The sequence below is a fragment of the Elephas maximus genome, chromosome 19 (assembly GCF_024166365.1).
Source record: "Elephas maximus indicus isolate mEleMax1 chromosome 19, mEleMax1 primary haplotype, whole genome shotgun sequence".
Taxonomy (NCBI): domain Eukaryota; kingdom Metazoa; phylum Chordata; class Mammalia; order Proboscidea; family Elephantidae; genus Elephas; species Elephas maximus.
This window is the reverse complement of record NC_064837.1, coordinates 43138788-43149091: the sequence shown is the minus strand read 5'-3', so window position 1 is coordinate 43149091 and position 10304 is coordinate 43138788. Positions and strand designations below refer to the sequence as shown.

The following is a 10304-nucleotide window of genomic DNA, read 5'->3' as shown; positions in this document are numbered from 1 at the left end:
CGTTAGACGAGACGAGGTAGGCTCTCACATTCCACGCCCTTAGAATCCCCACAGTCCTCCATGTTTCCCTCACTGAGAGTCATTCTCACACAGACAGAGGTTTAGGTCCAGCAGTACCCAACTTAATTTTGTGCACATGTCCGGATCCTCTCAAGCTCTGACAGTCCAGCCTGCAACCCCGCGCGCAGCCATCGGGAGGCGCTCGGAGATCAGCCACGCGGCCCCGAATCCCTGTGAAGACCCGCCCGCGGCTCTGTCGGTGCCCGGCTCCGCCCCTCGCAGTCTCACTCCCTCCTTCCAGTCCGCGGAGGCCGGCCCTCAGCCCCGAATAGCCATGCTGGGTGCGCGGGCCTGTTTGCGCCACGGCCTCCTGCTACCCGGCGCCCGGCCAGGCCTCTCCGCGAGCCGCAGGTACGGGCTGGCGAGTGGGCTCCTGCGGCGTGCCCTGCGCTTGCGGGACCCCGCGGCCAGTCGTCCGGGCCCTGTCTCTAGTGCCTGCCCCCAGATCACCCCTGCATGCCCAGTTCTCCCCCCACTGCGCTCTGGTCTGCTCCCGCGATGGGGTCTGGCTGTAACGTTCTCTTCCCTCCTTTTCCCTCCCTTCCCGCCTCCTCAGGCCGCAGGGCAAGCTCCTCAGGGACTTTGTTCCGACACCACCTCCAGGAAGCCTTCCCAGAACCCCAAGGCTGATCCCAGGGCCCTTCTCTAACAGCAGCCTGAGCTGGGCCAGACAGTCCTATTGCTGCATGGACCTGTCATTATTTAGATCTGTCCCACAGCGCCAGCCTCCCAGGCTGGTTCCTGAGATCAGGACCATGTCTGATTCAGTGTCCTGGGGGTCTGGCATAGGACCTGGCCCACACAAGTGCCCAGTGGATGAGTGTTGAATGAAGGAGCCCCCTTGTTTGTTTTCCTCTGATTGCCCTTAGCCTAGTCTAGCCCCAGAACCAACCTTTCTTGGCCTGTCCAGCCACCAGCGGCAGGAACCTTCCTGGTCAGATTATACACCAGGAATACCAGAAAGCCACCTCCGTCCCAGCTGCCCTGGGGAGGGGCCAGGTAGGGGGAGGGAAGGGAGCTCCCAAGGACCATTCTGTCCATTATGACCCGCCCTGACCTCACAGTCATCATCCTTCCCACCACCAGGTGCAGAGGTTGGGGGGAGACTAACCTGGCACGGAGCTCCCAATGAGCCACCTCTCCTCACCCCCCCAAAAACACAAGGGGGAGCATAAAGGCCACGGTCTCCCCCGTGGTTCAGAAAGGTGGGTTAGGATGGGGGTTCCAGGAAGGGTTGCCAGAAGGCTGGGTGAGGTGGAGTGGAGTTCTGGGGTAGGCCTGGGAGAAGATGAGTGGGGGCCCCTCACCTGCTTGCCCCATCTGCTCATGCCAGGGGTAGCTCCTCCCGGGACAAGGACCGAAGTGCAACGGTCACTAGTTCTGTGCCCATGCCTGCTGGAGGGAAGGGCAGCCGGCCTAGCTGCCCCCCGTCCATACCGCAGAGAGCCCCTAACCGCCTCGTCAACGAGAAGTCACCATACCTGCTGCAGCATGCCTACAACCCAGTGGACTGGTGAGTACCTCTCCCAATTCGATGCCCCCGACTCAAAGCAACTGAGGTCTCAGCTCCCTCCTAGACTCGCTAGGCTAGTGACTGATGCCCCACCCTTCTGGGCCTAGGTACCCCTGGGGACAGGAAGCCTTCGACAAGGCCAGGAAAGAAAACAAGCCAATTTTCCTCTCAGGTAATGCGCACACCTTCCTAGGACGGGGGAGGGGGCCAGTGAATGGGGTAGGGCCCTCTGGTCCTGGGGGGCTCCCAGGAAACTAGAGATCAGAGCCTCTTCAGTCCAGCTGGGCCCCCTTGGCTGACCCCCTGCGGACCCATCACTGGTTCTCTGACCCCTTCCTTGGCCCTATTCCAGTGGGGTACTCCACCTGCCACTGGTGCCACATGATGGAGGAGGAGTCCTTCCAGAACGAGGAGATTGGCCGCCTGCTCAGTGAGGACTTCGTCAGTGTGAAGGTGGACAGGGAGGAGCGGCCGGATGTCGACAAAGTGTACATGACCTTCGTGCAGGTGAGCGTCTTCCTGTGGGAGTTGCGGGGGTGTGTTGCCCCAGTGCTGGGGATGCTCACCCTTGCCCTCTCTCCACCAGGCCACCAGCAGCGGTGGGGGCTGGCCCATGAGTGTGTGGCTGACTCCCAACCTCCAGCCCTTTGTAGGGGGCACGTATTTCCCCCCTGAGGATGGCTTGACCCGAGTTGGCTTCCGCACGGTGTTGCTCCGAATACGGGACCAGGTGGGCATGCATGGCAGGGGCTGGGGGCGCCAGGGCTGAGTGAACAAGGAGCTTGCACCCTGTGCTCACTCCCAGGTCTCTCCCGCCTCCTACAGTGGAAACAGAACAGGAACACCCTTTTAGAAAACAGCCAGCGTGTCACAGCAGCCCTGCTGGCCCGGTCGGAGATCAGCATGGGCGACCGCCAGCTGCCGCCCTCTGCTGCCACCATGAACAGCCGCTGCTTCCAGCAGCTGGATGAGGGCTACGACGAGGAGTATGGTGGCTTCGCTGAGGCCCCCAAGTTCCCCACGCCGGGTCAGTGCCCCCCTCCATGCCCTAACCCCGGCCTGGCTAATTACCTTCTGATTCTTGTCCTGATCAGTGAGCTTCTGACCCCTGGCTTGGTCGTTAACCTGATTGGACAGTGACCTCCTTACATTAGCCTGTCAGTGGCCTTCTGGTCCTCTAGCTAGCTGATGAAGATCTGCCTTCTGGTCTCAACAGTGTATGTTTTACCCTGACCTGGATAATGATCTCTGACTCCAGGTCTAGTCAGTGACACTCTAACTGTGGGCTGGCTTATGATTCCTGTGTTCTGGTCTGGTCAGTGTCTTTCTGACCCCTTGTTGGCCAATGCTATTTTGACCTGTGGCTTGGGCAGTGATCTTCTGTCCTCTGCGTTGACCACATACTTCCTGACCCCCAGCCTATCCAGAGAACTCCTAACCCCAATCTGGCCAAAGGCCTCCTGACTCCTCAGACTTCACTCCCCACCCCGCCACCCCCCATTCTCTCACCTGTGTGCTTTCGGCACCCCACAGTGATCCTGAGCTTCCTCTTCTCCTACTGGCTCAGCCATCGAATAACCCAGGATGGCTCTCGGGCCCAGCAGATGGCCTTGCATACCCTGAAAATGATGGCCAACGGGGGCATCCGGGACCATGTGGGGCAGGTGAGAGGGGCCGGGTATTCCCTGGAGGGGGCATTAGGAGGCACTGGGATGGGGGAAAAAGCTGGGATCAGCTTTCAGCTCCGTGTCCCACCTGGCACAGGGCTTTCACCGCTACTCCACGGACCGCCAGTGGCTCGTCCCCCACTTTGAGAAGATGCTGTATGACCAGGCACAGCTTGCGGTGGCCTATTCGCAGGCTTTCCAGGTGACCCCATACCCCAGCCCAGAGCAAAGTCTCCCATACCTCAGCTTGTCCACCTAATCCTGGCTGTCCCTCCCAAGGCCTTTCTAGCAACTGCTGGCTCCCTTATAACTTCAACTCCTAATTCCCTTCCATAAGCCTCCTGTCCAGGCTTCCTTCCCTCACCTTCCTGGGAGAATGTTGGACGCCCCCACCCCATGCTATGCCGTGTTCTTAGGCTTCCCCAGTGACCTCTGTTTATACCCTCCTTCCTTTCCCCTCAGATTTCTGGTGACGAATTCTACTCCGACGTTGCCAAAGGTATCCTGCAGTATGTGTCCAGGAGCCTGAGTCACCGGGTGTGTGTCCTCCAGAGGCAGGGGGTCTGGCTATGGAGGGGGTCAGGGCCTCCACTCCCTTTAGGACTGGGGCCAGCCAACTCTCCCCTCCCCGTAGTCTGGAGGCTTCTACAGTGCAGAGGACGCGGACTCACCCCCAGAGCGGGGCATGCGGCCGAAAGAGGGTGCTTTCTATTTGTGGACAGTCAAGGAGATCCAGCAGCTCCTCCCCGAGCCTGTGCTGGGTGCCAGTGAGCCGCTGACCTCCGGCCAGCTCCTCACGAAGCACTACGGGCTCACAGAGGCAGGCAATATCAGCCCCAACCAGGTGAGGGCTTCTGGGGACACGGGAGGTGTCCTGAAGCCAGACAAGCTTGTAGACTCCCTAAGCCTAAGACAAGGGCTGTTTTCTCCAGGACCCCAAGGGGGAGCTGCAGGGCCAGAACGTGCTCAACGTCCGGTACTCGCTGGAGCTGACCGCTGCCCGCTTTGGCTTGGACGTGGAGGCTGTACGGACCTTGCTCAATTTGGGGCTAGAGAAGCTCTTCCAGGTCCGGAAACATCGACCAAGGCCACACCTGGACTCCAAGATGTTGGCTGCCTGGAACGGTAGGGTGGCCATGTCTGAGGCCTGATCCTGTTTGTAGAATTACTCTTCACAAGCCCCTTTTGTATGTCAGGCACCTGCTAAGTGGTAGTTTCTCCTTCGTTAGGTGTATCATCCCCAATTTATAGATGAGCAAACCCAAAGTCACGCAGGTAGTGAGTAGCAGGGCCTGGGAGGGGGTTGGGGTAGATATACCTGGAGGCCCCCAACCAGCTTCCCACAACCATCAGTCTCTCCTCCCTCCAGGGCTGATGGTGTCTGGCTACGCAGTGACCGGGGCTGTCCTGGGCATGGACAGGCTTATCAACTGTGCCATCAATGGTGCCAAGTTCCTGAAGCGGCACATGTTTGACGTGGCCACTGGCCGCCTGATGCGGACCTGCTACGCGGGCTCTGGGGGGACAGTGGAGCACAGGTGGGGGGCCAGGCAGACAGGGAGGGCTTGTCTCCCTGCGCTCCCCCCTCCAACCTCTGCCCCTGTCCTCCACTCTGAGTAGCCTCTAATGCTGGCCCTGTCATCTACTCACCATGCTGTGAGTTCTTAACCTCCCTAGGTATGTTTGCTTATCCAGGAAGCGGGCTAATGGTACCCACCTGAGAGGTAGATTTTGCCGGTTAAGTGAAATAATGCATGAAAAAGCCCCTTCTGTGAAAGCCCCTCTGTCCCCCGGGCCTGTCCCCAGCCTCCTTCAATGCCTCTCCCCGCAGCGACCCGCCCTGCTGGGGCTTCTTGGAGGACTACGCCTTCGTGGTACGGGGCCTGCTGGACCTGTACGAAGCCTCTCAGGAGAGCGCGTGGCTCGAGTGGGCTCTGCGGCTGCAGGACACTCAGGACAGGCTCTTCTGGGACTCCCGTGGTGGCGGCTACTTCTGCAGTGAGGCTGAGCTGGGGGCTGGCCTGCCTCTGCGCCTGAAGGACGGTCAGTGGGGAAGTGGGATAGAAGGGTTGGCCTGGGGTCCTGAACCCATCTGAGGCTTGGTTTTCCCAGGGGCCTTAAGTGCAGTATGGGGGTGAAGAGCTGGCGTGGGCTGGGCTGGGCTGGGCTGGGCCGTCCTAGGTTCATGTCCCACCTCCATCACTTATCAACTGGGTGACTTGGGGCTGGTCTCACACGTCTCTGAGATTCAGTTTCTTAATTTGTAAAACGGAGCCAACATTGGTACTACCTCACAGGGTTGATGGAAAGATCAGTTTACCTAATCCGTGCTTACGCTTAGCACAGTAACTGGTATGGATTCATGTGTTGGTGTGCAAGACCGATGTGATCCATGCTCTCATGAAGCTTGTGGTGTAGTAGGGGAGACAGCTAATAAACAGTAATGCTTCATGCAAAAATGCACGCACAAATGTGCAGTAAAAATTGTGGTGAGTACCACAAAAATGTACGAACCCTCTAGCCGGGCCCCCATCCCCTTACTTTCCACAGTAACACTTACTGTCACCCAACGTGTCTTTACTTGGCTGTTGCTAATGGTCTCTCTCCCCTCATTCCAATATATGCTTCTGGGGAGCAGCCCTTTCTGTCTACTATGTCCCCAGGGTCTAGAGCAGGCCTGGCACAATAAATATTAGCTGCGTGGAGGAAAGGGCCTTGAGAGAAACATTAGAGGGGCCAATCAGATGGGGGAAGCCAAGGAATGCCTGTGACGAGTGTCATGTAACCTGAGGACCGAAGGACAAAACAGAGCCATGTGGTCCTGGAGGCATTGGGGAGAGTCCAGGCAGAGGGGACAGGCTGTGAGAGGACTGAGGGCAAAGATTCTGTGCCCTGGAGGACAGAGGGATGTGGACAGTGCAAGAGAGGGGGGCACCAAGGTGGGCAGGGCCTCCTAGGCCGTGGCAAGGAATGGAAGGCTCTGAAGGGTTTTAAGTGGGTTGTGACCCGATCTGATTTAGGTTTAAGGTCACTCTGTCACTCTGACTCCTGGTGGAGAAGGAATGGGGGCAGGGGAAATGGGGAGACCAGTGAGAAAGCTGTTACTGGCGTCCAGTCCAGGCAAGTGTTGGTGAACTGACCAGGGTAGAAGAGATGGGAGAAGTGGCCGGGTTTGGATCTATCTTATAGCAGACCTGACAGGATTTGTGGATAGATTAGAAGTGGAGGGAGAGAGAGGGAGGGAGGAGCAAGGGTGATGCCCATTCTGGCTTGAGCAGCGGGGTGATTAGATCGAGGTGTCAACAGTGGGATGGGGAAGACTGGGAACCAATAGTTCAGCCAGGATGAGTAGAGCTGAGGGTGCCGGTGGGAGAAATAAGTATCAGTAACAGGAGGGGCTGGCATTTAACTCTCAGGCCTGGGGGAGAACAGGGTGGCCAGGGATCTTCTAGAACCCCATCCCATCACCCAGTAGCTCTGGCCACAGTCCTGGGGCAGTGGCTGCTACCCTCACTCCCGCCACCCCACACTGCAGACCAGGATGGTGCAGAGCCCAGCGCTAACTCTGTGTCGGCCCACAACCTGCTCCGGCTGCATGGCTTCACGGGCCACAAGGACTGGATGGACAAGTGTGTGTGCCTGCTGACTGCCTTCTCTGAGCGCATGCGCCGTGTCCCGGTGGCACTGCCCGAGATGGTCCGTGCCCTCTCAGCCCACCAGCAGACCCTTAAGCAGGTGGGGTGTGTGTGAGGGCATGTGAGTTGGGGCTACGCTGGGGGATGGGGGAAGGGGTGGAGGCTCCCGGGGCTGCACCCTACCCCAGAGCTCAGGTGTGAGTAACTATGTGCAGGTCTCTCTGTGTTTGTAGGTGTGTGGCCATCTGCCAGTGTGTGTGCACGTATGCCTGAGGCAGGCTCCGTGTGAATGTCTGTAAGGGCTTCTCTCCAGGTGGAGGTGCCTATGTGAGTATGTGTGTCTATGGAGACTGGCTCTGGCACAGCTGGGTACCTGCCTGTCACTGGACTCTCAGAGTGTGGGGGCAGGAGGCAGGGACTAAATATATAAATTTGCTCTGGTGGCTGAGAGTGTGTCTGGGCTTTGCCCTGTGTGTGTGTGTTCTTGTGTGCATCTCTGTCTATTAGTGTACCGGGGTCTGTGGGTTGTGTGTAGGTATCTGCGTGCATATCCCTATGTGTGGTATTGCTGTGTGTGGATGTGTATGACCTTGTGAATGTGTCTCTGTGTGCTGTCCTTTCTTGGTATGTGCTTGCTGAGTGTTTGCCAGTATGCATTTGCCTGTGTGTGTGTCTTCAGGTTTGTCTGCCTATATTTGCCTGTTTGTCCATGTTATCTCTGCCTCTCTGTCTCTGTCTGTGTTTGGTGTTTGCATGTGTATCTGCCTCTCTGTAAGCATCTCTGTGTGGCTGTTCTGTGTGGCTTCTTGTGTATGGGCCTCCGTGTTTGTCTTTTCCAGTGTTTTGGGTCTCCTGTGTGTGTTTGTAACTGTACTACTTATGTATGACATCACCACTTTGTGTATCCTTGTGTATGTGTGTGTGTGTTCCCACTTGCCAAGCACTGAATCTGGTGGAGTTTTACTGCAGCTGGGCTGGGGGACACTGAGATGAGTCCCCATTCCCAGCTGTCCCCAGGCCTTCTTCTTTCCTGAACTCTGACCTCTCCAATCTAGGCTTTGGGGACCCCACTTAGAGGCAGCTTCCCCAGTGGGGAAAGGGTAGAAGCTGAAAGGAAAATTCTTAGGGATAGAGAGTGGGGTGGAGGGAGGGTGGTGAAGCCCTCGCGGGCCTGAGGCCTGACCCCAGACACTGGAGTAACCTTTTGTTTTGGCCAGATTGTGATCTGTGGAGACCCCCAGGCGAAGGACACCAAGGCTCTGGTGCAGTGTGTCCACTCTGTCTACATCCCTAACAAGGTGCGTGTGCCCTGAGCTCGCCCTACCCTCTGTCTCCCCCCGTTTTCTTCTCCAGCCCCTCTGAAGGCTTGCGGGGAGATAACCCAGCAGTGGACCCCACTGGGGGCCCCTGTGCCCCTCTCTGTGACCCTCTCTGCTCTGTCACTCCCCAGGTGCTGATCCTGGCCGACGGGGACCCTTCGAGCTTCCTATCCCGCCAGCTGCCCTTCCTAAACACCCTGCGACGGCTGGAGGACCAGGCCACTGCATACGTGTGTGAGAACCAGGCCTGCTCAATGCCCATCACCGAGCCCTGTGAACTACGAAAACTGCTGCTCCAGTGACTGTCCCTACCCCTCAGACTGAGGCAGAAGGTGGCACTCCCCAACTGGCCAGAGACTCCGGCTCTGCAGGACCTTGCACAACCTGCAGCCATCCCTGGGCCTCTTGCCACCAGGTGACCTTGGCCGCCCTTGCTGCTCCCCCATGGTCATCCATCCACACACCCTGGAATAAACCTAACAGTGTCCCGCAGTGACCTCAGGGATCAGCCTCGCTTGTGAAGGAGGGGCCTAGGTTCTCACCTCGAAGGCAGCAGCCCAGGGCCCCTTTCTCTGGGAACCCCCAATAAACCCCTCTGCCCTCTCCCCTTCCTTCTTTGCCTTCCAGAGTCACCAGGCTGACCCACTCATGGTCATTGCAGCCTGAATGAAACTGAGATCAGGGACCAAAACCAAGAACGGTGCAAGGCCAGGGTGGGGATGGGAGTGGGGACTGGCCCAGAAGGAAGAAAGACTGGTTCTCACCCTCAAGGGGTTGGATTGGGAAGGGGGCCTGCCTTCTCTTCCCCATTCTCCCCTCCCTTTTGAGCTGGAGAAGGGGCAGAGAGACAGGACTGCTTTATGTAAGCTTTCATTTTTCACAGAATGGCAGCGTTTGTTTATGCCCTGGTGGATTATAGGAGCTGCTGTTATGAGGACTAAGACATTTCTTTTAGGGTATTTATTTAGCCCCCAGCTTCACCAGGTTGGAGCCAGGGCCTCCATGTCGGAGGTCGTATTCTCCGTCCCCCTGCTTTCATGCAAGGGAAAGTGTTCTGCCCCAGAACTGAGTCCTCTTGTGCAGAGAAAGCTGCTCCTTCCTGCTCCTCCTCCTGCCCCTCAGTGTTGGGAGGTGCTCATGAGTTCATCCTTGGCACCCACATCTTTGCAGACCCCAGAAACTTCATCTTAGCTTCCCCCAGGGCAGGGAATTGGGAAGCATGCTTTGGGAAGTTGAAGAGTGATGGGGTTGACAGGCCAGGGGGAGGAGAAGGACCTGCCCCTAGGGCCTCCAGGGGTCAGCAGAGCTTGGGCACTGTCATAGCCTCAAAGCCAAATAGCACAGAGAGCCAAAAGAGACCACTGGGGACAAGGAGGCCTGCATGGCGCCAATGCTTGTGGGGCTGTCAGTGTGGGAGGAGGGCAGACAGGAGCCAGGAGGCTGGACTGAGTGACTCCAAGGACTGCTGGAGACCATGACCATCCCCTGCACATGGTCACACTTGACCACAAATGGTCACTGGGACCCCAGTCAGCTCTGTCTGGGCAGCTGGTCTTTCGGTGCAAGCCACCCGGCCCATCTGGAGGGGATTAGGGCTCCAGCCAACAAGGTCAGCTGGCCCCTTTCTGGCTGGAGCCCTCTTGGCCTTGCCAGGAAGTCAGAGGGCTGGGAGAGGGGGTGCTGTGGGGTGGGAGGAGGAGGAGCATGGTGAAGCACAGGTGGCGTTTTTGGCAGTCCTAGCCCTGGCTTTGGGACAGTCTGGCAGTTTGCAAAGCCCTTTTGCCTCTGTGGCCCCACTGACCCTCGCGAATAGCCTCATACAGAAATATTCAAGGCTCTGAGAGGGTAAGAGACTGGCCTGAGGCTACTCAGCACATCTCATTCTCTCTGGGGTCTTCAAGGTACAATAAAGAGCACTGAGGTTTCCTATTCCCCAGGGAAGCCCAGGCACAGTGTGAAAGAGGGCGCATTCACCACCCCTCCATCCAGTTTTCCTTCTGCTGTGTCTCCCCCTTCCCTTCTCCTGACACTAGGCACATGGCAGTGGGATCCGGTGAGCTGGTTCAGAGGAAGGATGTAGGGCCCAAAGGGTTGGTTTTCATGGCAGTGC

The 10304-nt window shown here is 57.8% G+C and overlaps 1 protein-coding gene across 2 annotated transcripts; it reads left to right on the top strand.

The window, feature by feature from the left end:
* Positions 1–316: 316 nt before the first annotated feature.
* Positions 317–8681, top strand: SPATA20 (spermatogenesis associated 20). 2 transcript variants are annotated; one of them, XM_049859675.1, is made up of 16 exons: positions 317–411; positions 1394–1573; positions 1681–1745; positions 1926–2080; positions 2160–2303; positions 2399–2600; positions 3107–3237; positions 3338–3442; positions 3703–3777; positions 3875–4084; positions 4173–4365; positions 4610–4778; positions 5072–5283; positions 6776–6975; positions 8093–8173; positions 8326–8681. In XM_049859675.1, the coding sequence occupies exons 1-16, from the start codon at positions 335–337 to the stop codon at positions 8494–8496; spliced, it is 2370 nt and encodes a 789-aa protein (XP_049715632.1). In that variant the 5' UTR covers positions 317–334; the 3' UTR covers positions 8497–8681. The 2 variants fall into 2 exon arrangements, with proteins under 2 accessions (XP_049715632.1, XP_049715633.1); XM_049859676.1 differs by lacking the exon at positions 6776–6975 and having other exon boundaries at positions 8326–8407.
* The last annotated feature ends 1623 nt before the right edge of the window (positions 8682–10304 follow it).

Bases quoted from the DNA above. Each gene is read 5' to 3' on its own strand.
- SPATA20 (XM_049859675.1), top strand. From the start codon at position 335: ATGCTGGGTGCGCGGGCCTGTTTGCGCCACGGCCTCCTGCTACCCGGC. The intron at 2,081-2,159 runs GTGAGCGTCTTC...TCTCTCCACCAG, and splicing joins TGTACATGACCTTCGTGCAG to GCCACCAGCAGCGGTGGGGG. The intron at 2,304-2,398 runs GTGGGCATGCAT...CGCCTCCTACAG, and splicing joins TGCTCCGAATACGGGACCAG to TGGAAACAGAACAGGAACAC.